The sequence below is a fragment of the Lynx canadensis genome, chromosome B4 (assembly GCF_007474595.2).
Source record: "Lynx canadensis isolate LIC74 chromosome B4, mLynCan4.pri.v2, whole genome shotgun sequence".
Classification (NCBI taxonomy): Eukaryota; Metazoa; Chordata; class Mammalia; order Carnivora; family Felidae; genus Lynx; species Lynx canadensis.
In genome coordinates, this window is record NC_044309.1 from 121,532,477 (window position 1) to 121,552,799 (window position 20,323).

General features: G+C 36.2%; 1 protein-coding gene across 1 annotated transcript in view; it reads left to right on the forward strand.

Moving 5' to 3' along the window:
• Positions 1 to 20,323, forward strand: part of MYBPC1 (myosin binding protein C1) — a 98,151-nt gene that overhangs the window by 52,298 nt on the left and 25,530 nt on the right. Inside the window, 13 exon segments of the mRNA XM_030322304.1 lie at positions 965 to 1,131; positions 3,366 to 3,498; positions 5,315 to 5,439; positions 6,344 to 6,449; positions 7,608 to 7,671; positions 7,673 to 7,775; positions 9,220 to 9,382; positions 11,064 to 11,170; positions 11,482 to 11,615; positions 16,502 to 16,661; positions 17,708 to 17,812; positions 18,562 to 18,750; positions 19,621 to 19,755. Of these exon segments, the coding sequence (XP_030178164.1) occupies positions 965 to 1,131; positions 3,366 to 3,498; positions 5,315 to 5,439; positions 6,344 to 6,449; positions 7,608 to 7,671; positions 7,673 to 7,775; positions 9,220 to 9,382; positions 11,064 to 11,170; positions 11,482 to 11,615; positions 16,502 to 16,661; positions 17,708 to 17,812; positions 18,562 to 18,750; positions 19,621 to 19,755 (1,691 nt within the window).

Below are 20,323 nucleotides of genomic sequence, written 5' to 3' on the forward strand. Positions count from 1 at the left end.
AAGTGTCTGACCTCGGCTCAGGTCATGATCTCGAGGTTCGTGGGTTTGAGTCCCGTGTTAGCTCTGTACTGACAGCTCAGAGCCTGGAGCCTGTGGTCTCCCTCTCTCTCTGCCTCTCCCCAACTCGTGCTCTGTCTCTTGAAAATAAATAAACATTAAAAAATTAAAAAAAAATAAAAGTTTAACACTTATATTTTTATAATTCATACCCAACCTGCTTTCAAAAAATTTCAAGACAGTGCTTTAAGATGAGATATGAGAGTATTTTTGGCCTCATTTTCCTTTTCTCCTGCCAATTTAGAAAAAAAAATATTTAAAAAAGTGAATGTATCCACAAAAATCATATTTTAGAAAAAAAACAAAAAAAAACCATTCTGGCAGTGTCAATTTTTTTTTTTTGTATATAAAACAGCAAAAAATGGTTAGTGTACACATTTACTAATATGGTAGGAAAATGCAATTTGCAAAATCCTAAGATTTGAAATACTTATTTGTATGTACTGTCTTCACATATAAGCTAGAATGTATACAATGAAGGGAGAAAGAGATCATTTTTCTTTTATAGACCAATATTTAAATCTTCTCGTTCTTAATCCACTTTTCCGAATTATTGCAGTTGCCTATAGCCTAGATGTCAACTAATCTTAAGTTCCTCAAAATCTCACCTTCTCTTTAAACTTTCAAGTTGAAAATAAGTAAAAACATCTTCAGCACACTTCCTGATACCTTTCTCTCTCCCTAATATTGTATTGTTAACTAGGAAAGCGAGAGCGTCAATACAAGCTCACACACCTGATCTTTAACTATATGGAAGTTTCCTTGAGACCGCGGCCTTTAAGTACTCAGCCTTTAAAAAGGGGGACTTTTAACACTGAACCGACAAATCGGTACCATACTCCAGCCTTTCTTGTGCTTCGGGGCCGGTGGGCGGCTACTAAACTAGGCAATGGTTCTCCCCGGTTAGGGAGGTGAAGCCTCAGGAGGAAGAACCCGAGGTAGACGTGTGGGAGCTGCTGAAGAATGCGAACCCCAACGAGTATGAGAAGATCGCCTTCCAGTACGGCATCACCGACCTGCGCGGCATGCTCAGGCGGCTCAAGCGCATGCGCAGAGTGGAGAAGAAGAGCGCAGGTGAGCTCTCCTGGGGGAGGTGGCAGCGGGGCCAGCATCCAAAGCGGACCAAAGAAATGATGGCGAACCCCCTGCAGGGATGCTTCCTGTCTCTCTCTGGGTTTGGGGCGGGGATGGATGGGGCGGAATTTGCAGGGGTTACACTTCTTACCTTTGGCTTTGGGCGGAGGAGTTCACTGCTCTGCACATCAGTAGCTATGAGGGTAGCAGGTAGCTAGTGAACACTTAAGGTAACGGAGATTGACTTTACAAGTACCTCATACAGCGTGTAACAGAACAATAAATATCTTCACTCTCACTGGGAATTTCTCAGTGGCCCTTTCTCCAGACTCCATATCTCCCTCACTCTGAAATTCTTGATTATTACTTACAGTAGATTCGATGTCTCTTTGTTTTGCCATCATATTCTTCCACCCATTAAATGGGGACTGGGGAATTCACTTCTCACACCCAGTGCGGTTGTAAAACAGCTATGCTGCTCCCTTGAGATCTGAAGTGAATGGATTTTGTTGTGGTTTTAAATTATCTCTTAAAAAAATACTTTGAGATGTTGAAATTTAAATTTTACAGAAAGAAAAACAAGAGCGACACATTTTAAACTGATCATAAGCTCTTCAAAGTTTCCTATATTTGGTCATGGTCAGTTATCCGTTTTGTGACACATCAAGGTAACATATCAATCCTATTATTGTTTACTGTTTGTTAATGTCCAAATCGAATTTATTTATTTATTTAGGCACCCAACCTGGATGTCCAAGCAGAATTTAAAGTCTCTTGCTATTTCTTTTAAAAAATCTGCCCTTTATTTCTAAACCTCCCTGTAAACTGGGTGAGAAATGGACCCAGAGAAATATAGAAGTGTTTTGTTTTTTGCTTTGTTTACATAAGTCAGCCATTCCCACTATTTCAAAACTTCAAAACCTTCAGAAGTTTAATTCTTGAGAGGTATCTGAGATGATATAGTCATCACAAACATGTTAAATGCCAAAGTGTAGAGCCAGCTGATATCTCTTTTCCCCCACACTGGCCTAATTCTTGCCATTAGCTCTGAATTGATGTCATGAGGTATATGATAAATAACTTTTTTAAAGCTAGTATTTATTATATCATGTTAAAATATGAGGAAGTGAGTTTAAGCAATACTATGGCAAAGTCTCAATGATGGAAATAGAAGCAGAAAAATTCCATGAGGCATTCCACAGGTGTACATATTTTCCAAACTGTCTAAATGAGTATTATCTTTAAAATCAGGGAAAAACTATTAAATTTATTTTTTTTAATTTTTTAATGTTTATTTATTTTTGAGAGACACAGAGAGACAGAGCACAAGCAGGGGAGGGGCAGAGAGAGGGAGACACAGAATCCAAAGCAGGCTTCAGGCTCCAGGCTGTCAGCACAGAGCCAGACACGGGACTCGAACTCAGAAACTGTGAGATCATGACCTGAGTGAAGTCGGACGCTTAACTGACTGAGCCACCCAGGCACCCCAAAAACTATTAAATTTAAAAAGAAGTTAATTTCTGCTTAGGACCTTTCAAAGATAATCTTTTTTTAAAACTATTATGTTCTATGTTATTTAAAATGTTTTGAAGTCCTGAGTTCCTAACCATATATGTATGAAGTATTTAATATGTGTCACTATTTGGACAAGTTTCCACAGTACAAAACTTTGATAAGTCTACTATTTCAATTAGTCAAAGGCATTCAGTTTCATCTTATGAGTCATTGAATTTATCTCATAAACTCTGTGTTAAAAAACTGTGACATATAAGAAGTACAGAGATAATGCCAATAATCCTGATAGGAATCATGCTAGAATAGGCATATTCTTCGAGTTCACTTTCATATGGATCCTTTATAATTTCCTGAAGAGTTAGGACAGTCATTTTTTTAATATTAAATTTATTGTCCAATTGGTTTCCATACAACAGCCAGGGCTCATCCCAACAGGTGCCCTCCTCAATACCAGGACAGTCATTTTTAAAGGCTCTTCAATACTCTTATGTTTCTTTCAAAAACATGTGGGTTCTCTTCAAATTGCTAAGTCATCTTATGATATATAAATCAACACAGAATTCTAAAATATAGAGGATAATTTGGAAGGTTCCTAATTTATTTCTACTTTGAGTCTCCATTTTTCATTTAGTTTTAGGTTCTTATACATACATCGGCTATTTAAATTCACAGCATATGTATGCACATATTGACATAGTTTTGCTTTTTCTCTCTACCAGCTTTTGCAAAAATTCTTGACCCTGCATATCAGGTTGATAAAGGAGGCAGAGTAAGGTTTGTTGTGGAACTGGCAGACCCAAAGTTGGAGGTGAAATGGTATAAAAATGGTCAAGAGATTCGACCCAGTACAAAGTAAGTGGGCTTTGCAAATAATCAGTGATAGCTACATAAATCAAACAGTAGTTTGACTTAATTTTCTATGAATAAAAACACGCTTTTGTTATACCTTTTTAATGCAAAATCACATGGAGGGGGAGTAAAAACTTTTCATGTGTTTTGGAGCCATTAAGATTACAGTGCTATCTAAATAAAACTTTGTTTTATGTTTTAATTCTATACAAACTATTTTGAGTTATTTCAGTTCCAGTTTTGTGTCAATATAGGTTATATGTGATTATTTCAGAGCACTGTCAAAACTTCTCCCAATTTTTAAAATAAAATTTTGAAAATTTTGAAATATGTATTTGACATACCAGCTGGGAATCACACCTTATAATTAGAGAACTTTTGTTTTTCCAAAAGAGCATCTAAAGCCTGTATTTTATTTCTTGGCCCTCTCTCAAATGAAGGAAACAGACTAATCCCTGATGTCTGATGGTATTGCTAGTCTATTATGAAACTACTTTACACAGATCCTTCTCAGCCTGAGAGATTTTCAACTCCAATATATTTTTTTAAGTTAACAGGAGCCACACGCACATTTATAAAAAGACTTTAATCCTGAAAATCTGTCACTTCTGGAGTGCAATTAGGTGGTTTCCAATTTCTTAATGTGGTCATGCCTACAGAGTGACTTTGTGATAATAATGTTTGTGTCTGATAAAAATCTCTTGAAAGCGGCTTGAATTTACCAAAAACATAATTTTAATCGGTTATTTTTATCTATAAAATGTTGTGTAATGCTTTATTCTTGAAGTCTTCAATTAGAAGATTTTCCAAATAAGAACTTTTTCTTTAGTTTGTTATAATGCCCTAATATACTCATCCATAATCCAGATCACAGACAATTAAATTTTGTGATATTCTTGGCTTTTAGTTTTTTGTTTCCAAATGCTCAAGTTCTTTTTTAGTAGATTGTTACTGTGATATGATAATACTAGTTCTTAAGCTCATTTAAAAGAACATCACGTTCTAAAAAATTACTGCCTGTAACAGTGATTAAGTTCACATTATTGCTTAAATTGTATAATCACTTATTCACCTAACAAAATCTATTGTGTCACTGCACTAAGCCATGAATGGAATCAAGGAATCAATGAGTAAGATTGAGTCCCTGTCCACCTGTAAACTAGATGAATCGGCAGGGGTGGGGGTGGTGCCTGAGTGGCTCAGTGGGTTAAACATCCGACTTTTGATCTCCGCTCAAGTCATGATCTTGCAGCAGTTCATGGGATCAAGCCCTGCCTCAGGGTCTACACCGACAGTGTGGAGCCTGCTTAGGAGTCTCTCCCTATCTCTCTGTCCCTCTCCTGATCTCTCTGTCCCTCTGCCATGTTCTCTCTCTCTCTCTCTCCCCCCTCCCCCACATTCTCTCTCTCAAAAATAAATAAATAAACTTTAAAAAAATAAACTAGATGAATTGGTCATTTAAAAAAATTTACAGAGTTCAAAATCTCTCTGACAACCTTAGCCAATCCTATTTTCCAACAATGGGTTAAAAAAATTAAAAAGCAAATATGTGAGTACTAATTTATATATGAAATAAAACTTCTATAAAAATACAGATGTTAAATATTATGTGTAAATATGAATATGTATTACAGTGTGCATTATGAAGCTAACAACAGTTTTCACATTTTCTGTTAACTATGTAAGATATGCTACATAAATGGCAGATCATAATTATATCCTTGACTTTCAAACATTGCTGAATTACAAGCCAAATTTGCTGGTAATAAAAAAATAAAATCAAGTTCACAGACTGTTATCTCCCTCCCATTTCAAACAGATACATCTTTGAGCATAAAGGATGTGAAAGAATCATGTTTATCAATAACTGTGCGCTAACGGATGATTCAGAGTATTATGTGACAGCTGGTGATGAGAAATGTTCCACCGAGCTGTTTGTGCGAGGTAAAGTGCAATCTCTTACTGTAGTCTTCAACAGCCTTTGGCACTCCTTCTCCCAAGGGTAGTTATCAAAATGAGTGGGACAGGTAAGCTCTTGAGCTCTAGGGCACAGGTAACAGCACGCCTAGAAATGGGTTTGCTTGGGGACAGACTGGCTCTGCATGGAAGCTCCTCTACACTGGCTGTTATTACGTATCCTAATTAATCTTTAAGTTTGTTGAAGACTAGAAAAGCTGAGGGGGGGGGGGAAGACTGGTGAGTCTAAATACCTCATGTTTTTGACTCAAGCAAACAGTATAATTATTCTAGTTATAGCTTCTGAAACCCAACAAACTTTACTGAATAATCCTCATTTCACACATTCAGCTGATTGCAAATACACTTCTCTCAAAATCAGTTTTATTAGTGAAAGGGAATCAATGGTTGACACCGAGGGTGCTGAAGACAATCTTTTACTAAAACATTGTGAAAAGAGCTGGAGGGTGTAGATGAAGCCCTCTGAATACAGAGAGCTCTGCAATCAGAGCTCCAACCAGAACCAAAGAATCATACTGTTAGAGATCCTCCATCACAAACGTCTACCACGTGGTTTCTTATTTGCCAAAGGAAGGATATTTGATACATGTTTTGTCTGCTCTCCAGAACAATAATTGATTTGATTTGAAGAGTCTGAGAAAATTGGGAAAACTTACCCAGGGCTGCTAACTATTTATTTTGCCAACAAAGATATAAAACAAAACAAAACAAAAAACCATCTGCCAACTATCTACCACCATCTAACCATAACCCTATGGTAGATGATACTTTCTTACTGTTGGTCTTTTATCTGTGAACAAATCTGTGGTCATGAGCAGATTTCAAGCATTTAATGATTCTGATTCTCCTTTTTTTTTTTTTTTTTAAACAGAGCCTCCAATTATGGTAACCAAACAGCTGGAAAATATGAATGCTTACTGCGGGGAAAGAGTGGAATTAGAATGTGAGGTGTCGGAAGATGATGCTAATGTGAAATGGTAAGTAACTTTCCTGAGGTCTGTCCATTTTTAATAGATTTTTAAAAATATGCTTTTATAGATTGGAGAACAGGAAATGGCTTTTACACATATGAAAAAAATCACAACCTCATTTGTGTTAGTAGAAATGGTAACTAAAACTACAAAGATGCTGGGAGTTTTTTCACCTATGAAACTAGAAAATGATCCAGAAAATTAGACTGGTAAATGTAGGGAAGTAGGCACTTAGTAAGAAATGGATAGCTCATGGTTGTCCAGATCTGTTTGACTCCAAATCCCACGGATGCTCCTAAGTTCCAAAAGTTGCTTACTCTCACCATGCCACACTGGCAACTTACATGGAAAAATATTATAAATTTTCCCTAGTTACCTTATTTTTATAGTACCTCAGAAAAATGTTTTAGGCTAAGGATCACCAATTATTTTAAAAAATAAAATCATTTTTTTGTCCAGTTAAAGAGTGTTTTCTCAAGTTCTATGTGAGTAACGTCAAAATTAAAACTAAGAGATCCATAATAAAATTAAATGCTTTGTTGAAAAGTATAGTAAATTACACAGCATGAATCTGTGGTAATTGGTACAGAGTAGATTGTTCATTCTACTCTAGAATCATAGCTATCTTTAAAACATGTTAAGTGAGGGGCACCTGGATGGCCTAGCCAGTTAACCATCCAACTTTGGCTCAGGTCATGATCTCATGGTTGGTCCTGTCTCGGGCTCTGTGCTCACATCTCAGAGCCTGGAGCCTGCTGCAGATTCTATGTCTCCCTCTCTCTGCCTCTCTGTCTCTCTCTCTCTCTCTGTCTCTCTCTCTGTCTCTCTGAAAAATAAACATTAAAAAATTTAAAACATATTAAGTGATGCAATTCTTATTAGTGAGTGGAAGAGGTAATATTCTCTCATAGCATATTCAACTGATCTTGAATGAGAAGAAAGAGCTTATGTTCTTTTAATGTAATTTTTTAGACAATCCTTGTTACATTATTAATCCATTTGATGTAGTGATCGTACATTCTTTAATTCAAAAAATAGTTCTTAGATACCAGGATATAGCAAAAACAAAAACAAACAAGCAAAAAAAAAAACAAAACCAAGACCAATAAGGTCCATTTCCTGAAGGGTCTTTTATAAAACTTTTTATAATCTATTTAAACTCAGGTTTAAGAATGGTGAGGAGATTATTCCTGGTCCAAAATCAAGATATCGAATTAAAGTTGAGGGCAAAAAAACATATTTTGATCATAGAGGGAGCAACGAAGGCTGACAGTGCAGAATATTCTGTAATGACAACGGGAGGACAATCATCTGCTAAACTTAGTGTTGACTGTAAGTAAGATCTCCTTGGGTATCTTCCAAGTTGCGTATCTACTGGTGTTGCATTTGTTAATTCCATTTTAGGAAAGTTTCTATCTATTTTATTTCTACTGGTGGCAATTTTAAATATGTAAAATTGGATTCATTCTGAGTGTCTATGTCATATCAGTCAGGGTCTCTGAAAAAGAAATCGACTACTCAGTTTAATAGTAAAACACAGGATTGGGAAGGAAGTATAAAAATCACCTGCCACAGAAATGGTCCAAATGGTTAAGAAGCACTGTAATCCCAAGACCACATAAGTAGATGATAAATACTTAGATACAATATAAAATCCTGAAAATGTTTGTGTAACCCATGAGTGAATTTGCTATCAATTCATTAAATAAACATTCAACATTCTGCAATTACATTTGGAGTGAGAAGGAAGTTACTCAAACCAAGGGGGATCAAATGAGAACATTGTAAGAACCCATTTGCTACTAAGATCCAGAAGCATGAGAGAATTTATGTACTTCCCCAAATACCTCCAAATAGTAGTCACTCCTCAATGGCAGAGTCTGTCTCTTCCAGCTGGCCATGGAAATTAAGATAGCAAATCTCACAGGAAGTTTGGTAGTAACACATGCAGAGCAGAAATCCTGCTTCCTTACTTCTTTCTTAGTCCAATTATGATTCATAGGATCACTGAATTATTCAGAAGTTATCTCAGTTACACTCACTCCTTATGCATCGCGGAGTTGTGGTCATTTTCCTTTAATACCAAAACAGTTTTTTCAGCCATGGACAGATATTTGTATCCATTTAAAGCAATTACAGTCAGTTCTGCTATAATACAACATATGCATTTCTAAAATAAATATGCTATACAAAGTTATGCAATAAAACCACAAAACTAATGGGCAAAATGAAGTTATGGGCATGACACTCAAAAGTTTTGTCAGCCACACATTAAAACAAAACAATAAGAACCTAATAAAAAACAGTATCACAGTTTTACACAGGCCAAATGGTTAATAAATATGGCACTTTATGTTAAATGAGACCTAAAATTTCCTTGTGGAAGCAGTGTGGGGAGTGTTGTGGTTACTGAGATACTGTGACATGGTGAGAAGAGGTTATTTGAAATTGGATGGACACTGGTAATCTCAGATGTGCATGAGTATGGTTTGTATTGCATGGGTGAATTCAAGCAGCTGGTAGATGTTTGACGTGTATGTGTGTGTGCACACGTGTGTGTGCATTTTGTACAGTTCTACCTGGCTCAGTTCACCTGGGTGCCATTTCCTCTTCTTCATGAATGAAATCATGCATCATCAAACACAAAATTTGTGTTATGTTCTGGTTGTCCCCCAATATATCAATTGCACTGGAATAAATTCTCATTTTCAAAACAAGATACCGTCTTGGCCTGTCTGGGGTTTGGGTTTGGCACTTATAAATATTGTTTCTGTAGTGAAACCTCTGAAGATTTTGACACCTCTGACTGATCAAACTGTAAACATTGGAAAAGAAATCTGCTTGAAGTGTGAAATCTCTGAAAACATATCAGGAAAATGGACTAAAAATGGCCTACCTGTTCAAGAAAGTGACCGTCTGAAGGTCATTCACAAAGGAAGGTAAGCAAGTTAGGCGATCTGTAACTTGTCTCAGTATGCACTCTTCCTCTACTTCCTAAATTACATATTTGGTGAGGAAGTTTGGAGAGTAGTCATAAAGAGAGGATCTTCTTCTGGTTCTTTGCTTCCAAATAGCAAGAATGTCTGACTTCTCTGTTCTATATCATGTCCTACCAGTGATCCTTTATCTGCACCTCATGGTATGGTACTTTGTCTATTCAAAAGCCATCAACTTGGGAATGCAAGCTGGTGCAGCCACTCTGGAAAACAGTATGGAGGTTCCTCAAAAAGCTAAAAATAGAACTACCCCATGACCCAGCAATTGCACTACTAGGTATTTATCCAAAGGATACAGGTATGCTGTTTCAAATGGGCACATGCACCCTAATGTTTATAGCAGCACTATCAACAATAGCCAAAGTATGGAAAGAACCCAAATGTCCATCGATGGATGAATGGATAAAGAATATGTGGTATATATATACAGTGGAGAATTACTTTGGCAATCAAAAAGAATGAAATCTTTTCATTTGCAACTACATGGATGGAACTGGAGAATATTATGCTAAGTAAAATTAGTCAGAGAAAGACAAATATCATGACTTCACTCATAGGAGGACTTTAAGAGACAAAACAGATGAACATAAGGGAAGGGAAACAAAAATAATATAAAAACAGGGAGGGGGACAAGACATGAGACTCATAAATATGGAGAACAAACAGGGGGTTACTGGAGGGGGTGTGGGAGGGGGGATGGGCTAAATGGGTAAGGGGCATTAAGGAATCTACTCCTGAAATCATTGTTGCACTATATGCTAACTAATTTGGATGTAAATTTTAAAAAATTAAATTAAAAAAAGAAAGAAAGAAAGAACAATGACAAACGAATGAACAACAACAAAAAAAAGGGGCAAAAGAAAAACAAGCCATCAACTGATTCTTTCCATATAAACAGAAGGTTAAAGGAATGATACTGAATCCTATGGATTCAATCAAATGGATTAACTGTCCCTAACCGATAAGTGCCACATGACCTTCCCACAATTTTGGAGGGCAGACATAATATCCTAGAATCTAGCAAAGATCTAAGGCAAGAGTTCTTAAACTTGGATCTAGGAATCCTGGTTGTGAATCTGGTTAAGATCATGAATGTACTCCAGGGGGGTCCCACAAATCCTCTGAAGTTGTAAGCCAAGTCTGTGTGTACAAAAATACATACTGTTCTCCAGAGAAAGGATCAATGGTGTCCATCAGATATTCGCTGATCCCCAAAAAGTTAAGAACTACTGCTTTTAGATTTGGCATATAATGCCAAAATCAAGAATATTCTTGGTAATTTTTTAAATCTTAAATTATGGCACTAGTGAGATGTTGTATTTTAGCCTTTTTTTAAAGCTATGTGATGAAAAAGGAATATTAGACTCTTGTGTGCATAATAATCAGGCTATATTTGTACAAATAATTTCATATACTCAAAAATGAATATTTGATGAAGATCCATAAATAGGATAATTAAGCCTTCGCATTTATATTCTCTCTCTCTGTTTCTTGGTCTGTCTTTCTCTCCAGCCTGGAGATAGGCTTATCTCTTAATCAGATAAAGTCCAGGTGTCTCTTCAGTTGGGCCATATACAATCTAAATCTTTGCAAATTCTTAGAAATGTTTTTCTAATTTCCTTAGAATCCACAAGTTAGTGATAGCCAATGCTCTTACTGAGGATGAAGGTGATTATGTATTTGCACCAGATGCCTACTCTGTTACTTTGCCTGCCAAAGTTCATGTTGTTGGTGAGTAGATAAATCATTGCAGAGTTGTGTTCTTGTTTTTTTGTTTTTGCTTACCATGGAAATATAACACATTCAAAACTGTGATATACATGAATTGGTGTAAGTCACTAAGCATAATAGTTGATTCTTAAGAAGTCTTACAATGGAGTAGCTTTGCAAGGTGCCAGGCACCAACTACTTTGACTCCTCTTATATTCTTTTTGGCCAGATAAAATGTTGGTTCTACCAATATTTACCACTAGCAAAGTACTGGCCCAGATATTCACATGGAAATGATTGTCTGATAACAAAGGCCATATTTAACATTCTAGATCCTCCTAAGATCATCCTGGATGGTCTTGATGCTGACAATACAGTGACAGTAATAGCAGGAAGCAAGCTTCGTCTTGAAATTCCTGTCACCGGAGAACCACCTCCCAAAGCCCTTTGGAGCCGAGCGGATAAGGTTTGTTTTAAGTACACACACAGACACACACACACACACACACACACACACCCCACCACACCTCCTGCCTTCCATTAGTCAAATGAAAGAAGAAAGCAAATAAATGTACAAGGGTACAGTATAGATGTAATTCCTTGGATTAAGAAAGATCACTGGTTTGGGGCGCCTGGGTAACTCAGTCGGTTGAGCATCCGACTTCGGCTCAGGTCATGAACTCACTGATCGTGAGTTAGAGCCCTGTGTCGGGCTCTGTGCTGACAGTTCAGAGCTGTCTCTCATAGCTCTGACAGCTGTGACAGCTCTCTCTGACAGCTCACAGCTCTCTCTCTCTCAAAAATAAATAAGGATTAAAAATTTTTAAAAAAAGAAAAATCACTGGTTTTCAGGCAAATATAATCATCAGTCATCTACTTTTCATATTTCTAATTGCCTACTATGTGACCAGGCATGTTTTCATGTGCTGTAAAGATCCCATTTTTCATTCTAATAAGTGTCAGGGAATGAAGTGGAAGAGAAATAGATAATGAATTAGTAAATAAACAATTGAACAAAATCACTGTGGATAGTAATAAGTGCTGTGAAGATTTTTTTTAAAACAGTGTAATATGATTAGCAAGTGATTGCAAGGTAAATGACAATAGTCTCTATGAATGACAAAGAAACCATTATACAAAGATCAAAGGAAAAAGATTTCCAGGTAAAGTCAATGCAAGGGCAAAGGACAAGAAGAGAGGAAAAAATGAGCTTGATGTGTTGAAGGAACAGAAGAAAAGCCAGTGTGACTGGGTCAGAGTGAATAAGGAGGAAAATAATAAATAAGATTGGGTGGTAGACTAGTACTAGCTCAAGTGTCATTCTGTGGCTCCTAAAATAAAATGTGTTATGGGCAGTAAAACTATTCCGTATGATATTATAATTATGGACATATGTCATTATAGACTTGGCAAAACTCACAGATGTACAACATAAGAGTGAACCCTAATGTAAACTATAGACTTTGAATGATAATGATGTGTCAGTGTAGGCTCATTGATTATAAGAAATATACTGCTCTGATGTGGGATGTCAGTTGTGGAGGAGGTTGGTTTGTGTGGGGGAGGGATTATATGAGAACTCTCTGTACTTTCCACAATTTTGCAGTGAGTCTAAATCTGACCCCCAAAATAATTTATTAATTAAAAAAAAGAGTTGAAGAGTGTTTTTTCCTTTTCTGTTTTCTGGAGGAAAAAACCAAAGAGCATCGTTAAGCTTTGGAGCAACTTGAAACAGTGAAATGTATGTGTAATTAGAGTCCCCAAAGAGAAGGACAGAAGAATATGTAAAGAAATTAGAGCTAAAATTTTCCAAATTTGATAAAAAATAAAATTGCAGATATAAGAAGCTCAATAAAATCTAAGCACAAAGAGCATTAATAAAACCACACCAACTTGATAATAAATTATATTAAATAAATAAATAACAAAAATAAAAAATATAAAGAAAAAAAGAAAAAAAACCACACCAAGACCCATTAAAATCAAATTGATCAAACCCTATGATTAACAAAAAAAAATGTTTTTAAGTAGACAGGGAAAAAAGTCACATTAAATATACAGAAATAAAGAAAAGAGTGACAGCAGATCTCTCTGGAAGCAAGGCAAGTGAGAGGACAGTGAGGCAACATCTTTAAAGAAAAAACTGTCAACCTAGAATACTATGAATTCTAAAAAATTCTATAAATTCTAAAAAAATATATCAACCTAGAATTCTATACTGAGTAAAAATTTCAGAAACAAAGGCAAAATAAAATTATTTTCAGATATATAAAAGCTGAAAGAAATAATCACTGGCAGACCTGCACCACAAGAAATGCTAAAAGAAGTCCTTAAGTCATAAGGAAAATAATGTCAGGTTGAATCATTTTCACAAAGGAACAAAGAGCATCAGAAATGATAACCGTGTGGATAAACATAAGAGTTTTTTTGTATTATTTCAATCTCTTTAAAAGATAATTGACTGTTTAAAAAAAATAATAATAATATACTGTGTTGTTTGTACTGTAAGTAAAATTTATGACAATAAAAACATAAGGTCAAGAAAAAAAAAGAAGAATGGAAAGTAAGAATTAGGAGGGTGAAAAGGGAGGTATTGTTGTAATATCGCATGAAAGTAGACTGTGAAAAGTTAAAGATGTATACCATAAACCCTAAAGGAACCACTAAAATAATGAACAAAAAGTTATAGCTAATAAACCAACAAAGGATATAATATGAAATCACAAAAAATATTTAATTAATCTAAAAGAAGGCAGAAAAAGAGGCACAAAGAACAGGGCAAGTAGAAAACAAATAGCAAGATAATAGAATTGCAATAGAAAAATTGCAATAGAAAAACAGATAAATTAGAGATTTCAATACTCTTCTCTTAGTAGTTGCTAAAACAAGAAGACAGACCATCAGTAAGGATATTTAAGATGTGAACAATACTGGCAACCATCTTGATCTAATTGACATTTACAGAATACTCCAATGACACATACAGAATGGGCATTATTTTATATATTTTTTTAATGCTTTTATTTATTTTTGAGACAGAGAGAGAGCATGAGCAGGGGAGGGGCAGAGGGAGAGGGAGACACAGAATCTAAAGCAGGCTCTAGGCTCTGAGCTGGCAGCACAGAGCCTGATGCAGGGCTTGAACTCACAGACTATGAGATCATGACCTGAGCTGAAGTCGGACGCTTGACCGACTCAGCCACCCAGGCGCCCCCAGAATGAGCATTATTTTAAAATTGCATATGGAGGAGCGACTGTATGGTTCAGTTGGTCAAGCGTCCGACTTCGCCTCAGGTCATGATCTCAAGTTTGTGAGTTCACGGGGCTTTGTGCTGACAGCTCAGAGTCTGGAGCCTCCTTCTGATTCTGTGTCTCCCTCTCACTCTCCCCCTCCCCAGCTTTTTCCCTCTCCCTGCCTCTCTGTCTCTCTCAAAATAATAAACATTAAAAAAAAATTAATTGCGTATGGAAAATGTCTAAGATAGACCATAAGTAAGTCTCAACAAATGTAAAAGGATTAAAGGAATACTACTAACAGTAAAGAGGAATGAATTACTGATGTATGCAACGACTTGGATGAATAATTATGCTGAATGAAAGAAGCTCAACAACAACAACAACAATTATTTTAAAAAACTGCTAATACCAAATACAAGGATATGGAACAATCAAACTCTCATACATCACTGGTAGGAATGCAAAATGGTCCACCCACTTTGGAAAACAGTTTGGTAGTTTTTTTTTTATAAAGTTAAACATGCACTTTACCATACAATCCTATAGTGAAATTCCTAGCTATCTACCCTAGAGAAATGAAGACGTATGTCCACACAAAAACTTGTACATAAATGTTTATAACAGCTTTATTTATAATTGTCAAAACTTGGAAACAACCCAAAAGCCCAATTGTACAAACATACAGTTTGTACATGCATAACCCAACTGCACATGGAATATACAATAGAATACTACTCAGCAGTAAAACAGAAGGTACTAGTAATACATGTAGCAACATGGTTGAATCTAAACAGCATCATACTGAGTGAAAGAAGACAGATCCAAAAGGCTACATACTGTTTGAGTCTGTTATATGAACATTCTGGAAAAAGGAAAACTAGAGAGAGAAATAACAGATTGGTGGTTGCCAGGGACCAGAGTGTAGGGGTGAATGAGTTGACAGTGAAGGAACATGGGGACACTGTTGGGGATCATGGAAATGGTATGTATCTTGATTGTGGTGGTGGTAGTTACACAATCACACAAATTTGTCAGAATTCACAGAACTCTATGTATAAAAAGTGTGAATTTTACTCTATGTAAATTATATAGCACAACAGACAAGCAAACAAAATATAGAAAACTAAAGAAGGTAATGCAACACCACCCTAAGTATTTTCTTTTCACATTAAAAATAAAGCAGAAAATCTTTTACAATCTTAAGATTTGAATTTGGCTAATATGAGAAAATTTTGTTCTATTATAAAACAGAAGAATGAAAACTATCTCAGGTATTCTTATTGTTCTCACAATCTTATGTTATTGAAGACTTATGAGTCCTAATCCAGACACAAAAAAGTAAAGAGTTAATTTAATAGTTATAAGAAAATTACCCAGTTTCTAAATTACCTTGACCTTCTCTGTTTTTTCTCTTTGTATGCTGGCTATTCATTGTCATATAGGAAATATGACCTAGGAATCAGAAAAATGGAATGCTACTTCAAATTTCTGGTTTAAGAAAGAAAGAAGGAAAGAAGTGAGGTAGAAGAAAAGGAGAAAAAGGAGGAAAAGGATGAAGAGGAGGAGAAAGAGAAAATAAAGAAAGAAAATATAATGGAAGGCCCAACCTCACTCTGTCTTTACTTTGGGAATTAGATATTCATTCATTCATTCTGTCCTATTAGAAGGGAAAAATCAATACTCAATAACTTGTAAGGAAAACTGGCATTGTGGTCTTCTTCAACCCTTTTCAGTATTTCTAAATTTTCAAGACACATAAATAAGCAAGTCATGATTAGTTCTTAAATATTTAATTTCATGTACAAAGAGACTCCTCTACTAAAATAACACTTCTGCACTCCTATTTTTAGTCCTCCAGCTTTCTCTTTGGTGGGTTCGTGCTTAGTGGGCTTTGGAGACAAATCCCAGTTCTTCTCATTGTTAGCCATGTGGCCCTGAGCCACAGCTTTCTCCTGTAATATGGGATGTTAACACCTTTATCTTTAGGGTTGGTGGAGGATTACATTAAGAACATGTATTTTAGGCCTTAGCACCACATCCAGCTTAAGTTCTAAGGTACTTTGGAATAGTCCTTGTCATATAGGTCATGCCGTATTTTGTTTCTCTCCTCCTTAGGCTATTATGGAGGGCAGTGGCCGGATAAGAGCAGAATCTTACCCTGACAGCAGCACTCTGGTTATTGACGTCGCTGAAAGAGATGACTCTGGTGTTTACCACATAAATCTGAAAAATGAAGCCGGGGAAGCACATGCAAGCATCAAGATTAAAGTTGTGGGTAAGTCCTCTGGGTCAACAAACTTCTAGAATCAAGTTTACATGTCCATATCCAGAGTAGACTTTGCCAGCTCTTGGTTCTCTCAACTCTTCTGGGTAGTCAACAAATGAAACACAGATAGCTATGTTTTATAAATCACCATTGTTCTTTTTCTACCTTTCCCATTCCTTTTCTTTCCTGTCCTTCCCTTCCCTTCTCTTCTCTTCGTGTCTTCTTTTATCTTGCCCAGAGGTCCAATTGCAGGAATGTGTAACTAAAGTTAACTGTTTGGGGGTTGCTGGTCATTAGCTCTCCACAGTTGTATTCCTTTCAGTTTCCTTTAAAGTCACTGAAACAATCACTAAACAATTTCCAACATCACAATCATTGTAGAAGAGTAAGATTTGCCTTAGTCCTTAGATGACGACTTAGGTGTATTTTTCCTAAGCTTGAAACCAAGTGAAATGAGTCCAGCAGATTATTGGTGGTCCAAGCTCTCATGATCTCTTCATCTCACTTTATTTCTCCCTTAAGAATCATATTTCAAATGGACCAGAAACTAAGGTCACTTTATCAGACACTGAATTATGTTAATAAGATATGGTAACTTGCCATTTTTGACTTGGATTTTTACCAATCAACATCTTGATTCTTCCAACTGATTTACAGTTCACTTTGTAGTTCAAAACAAAACACAACACGAAATCACATCTGATATTTATGCAATAATTTCTTGTTTACCGTTTTCAAGGTAAAGGACAAGTATCTGGAGTTCCATATGGGGCTTGCTCTCTAATGTTGTGACACTGGTTTAAAGGACTTGAATACATATTATATTTATCTTTATTGGGCTCACCTTCCCTTATCCCATATGGAGCATGACTTTTTGCCCAAATTAGTTACTACATGCATTTCGATAAACATGGAAAAGTATTCAGAAAAAACACTGCTTCTATGATTATTACCAAAAACTGATTTTCCAATTAACATTTTTCTTGTGCTCTCACTTACTCTTACTTTATTTTACTTTTTTTATCCTATTCTATTCCATTTTTTGTTTGCTACAGACATCCCTGATCCTCCAGTGGCACCAAATGTGACAGATGTGGGAGATGATTGGTGCATCATGAACTGGGAGCCTCCTGTCTATGATGGAGGGTCCCCAATCTTAGGTAACTGCATGTCGGTCAATCTGTGAAACCACCATTGAAGTTGAAGTCCTCTTTATGCTTATTAGTACAGAGCATATTTTAAAATATTGCATGTAGAAGAAAACCTATTCTACTATGACTTTAAATATCCATTCAAATTGAAATATATTTTGGGATTCTTTATAAGTACTTGAGATTAAAATAACTCTGATGAATATCATCTGACTGTTCCCTTTTTTGTTTGACATCTACATTTAATATCTAGTTTTGCAACATCTATAGGTTTAACTTTAAGTTGTTTTAATCAGTAAATATCTAGCTCCATAGAATTATGTCTATGAAAAAAAATTTTTTAGAGATAAATACTTAGAAGAATTTGCTTCCCTGTGGAACAAGAATTTTTTCTATTTGAAACTCACAAAAGTGAGTTTTCCCTCTTCTAACCTACATTGTTTGGACTCCTAGCCAAATCTATTACTCAACTGTAACAATGGTATTTCTATGGTCTATATAGCCGTGATTTATTTTTCTCTCTTATCTTCCTGTACAATTTTAATTTTTTTCTAGTCCTATTACTTTTATCTATATCCTATGATGTTAATGTTTATATTCCCTATAATTTCTCTCAAACAACTGGTGAAATAAGGTGGCTTAAAAATATATGCATACCTGACTATTTTACTTAGAGATTTTATGAATTCTAATATCTGACAAAGTTTAATTTTGGAAGCCATGGAAAAACCTTAGTTTCCATTTCGTGTCACCTACAGGATACTTTATTGAGAGGAAAAAGAAACAAAGCTCCAGATGGATGAGGCTAAATTTTGATCTCTGCAAAGAAACAACTTTTGAGCCCAAGAAGATGATTGAAGGTGTAGCTTATGAGGTCCGCATCTTTGCAGTCAATGCCGTTGGTATCTCCAAGCCCAGTATGCCCTCCAAGCCTTTTGTTCCTTTGGGTAAGTCAGGAGATGTGTCTCTGTCATGGAAATCATTGCCCTGACTTGTGACTGCTCCCTCCAACTTCTAACAAGGCTTCTTAGAGTCGTGGGTGAGCAGGAGGTTGGAGGTGGTTAGGGGCACCTAAGAAATTGAAAAACAACTTTGGTAGAACTGAATGTCTTCATAGTGTAGACCCTGGAATTTATTACCAGAATTCCGGTGAAAGCTGTATGTGGATCTGGTTGGTGCTTCCCACTGAAAACACAAAGCTGAGCCATTGACACATGACCACTCCCCATTTGTCCTTCTGAAGGTATAACTCAGGACCTATGTGTAAACACTATAACTAAACAGAGCCAATTCTACAAAGCACTCTTGAAAACTAGTCTCTTTGCTTTACCATCATACCTTAAATGTTGTCTAATGAACTAACAAAGTCAGCTCAGTAAAGGCAAAGAAATAGAAGATAAGATGTTTTCCTCTTTTATGGTAGTGAAGTACTACTTTTTTTCAATAGAAAGAAGATTCAGTACAGGATTTATACTTTAAAATTAGAGGGTTATGGGAAATTTACTCTGGATCATTAGATCTCAAACTCTGACTTTTTTCAACTTCCTTGGGCCTCCCAGCCTCTCATGCCAACCTCCCAAACTGGAGGGAAAGTGTGGCAGCTTTTCTGAAATTGTCCACGCCTAGCAGATCTTTACCTTCCACGCAGCATATCCTCAAGGAGTCTTCACTGAATTTTATTAAGACATAGGCCTCTCTGTATATTTTTATTTATATCCTAGTTAATTTTTATCACAGCTTGTGCTTTAACACCATAGTTAATCATTTCTTCTGTTTCTTTCTTTTCTTTCTTTCTTTTTTGTTTTTTATCTTTGAAGCTGTAACCAGCCCTCCTACACTTCTGGCCGTTGACTCTGTAACTGACACCACTGTCACAATGAAGTGGAGGCCCCCGGACCAGATTGGTGCAGCAGGTTTAGATGGCTATGTGCTAGAGTATTGCTTTGAAGGAAGTAAGTACAACTCGTAGTTAAAATGAATACCATCATCAATAGGTGAGATACTCCCCCCTTTCTTTTGTTATCATTCTGGGGAACTCTTCTCCTTCCTACCAAAAATGACAACAAGCAAAAGTCTTCCTTCTAAGATGGATAAAAATTTAGCCCTTTTTTGGTACTTGATGCTAACAAATGGAGATCTCAAAAATATACTAGATAGGCGGCCAGATTAGACACCACGATAAGTCTAAGACATAGAAAGAAGGGATTCTGACAAAACTTCAGGGATTTCCACTTCTTGAATTGGTGGAGTTAAATTGCACCAAGAAAAATAAAAGTCTAGTTAGGATGAAGCAAGTTGGACATTCTAAACCCTATACAGAGTAGAGGTCTGCTATCAAAAAAGCTGCCTACTTCTGGGTAATAAAGGGAGACTATATATTTGGCTAGCTGCTGATCATGCCTTAAAGAAGAAGAAGAAGAGAAGGAAGAGGAGGAGGAGGAGGAGGAGGAGGAGGAGGAGGAGGAGAAGAAGAAGAAGAAGAAGAAGAAGAAAAGGAGAAGCAGGAGGAGGAGGAGGAGG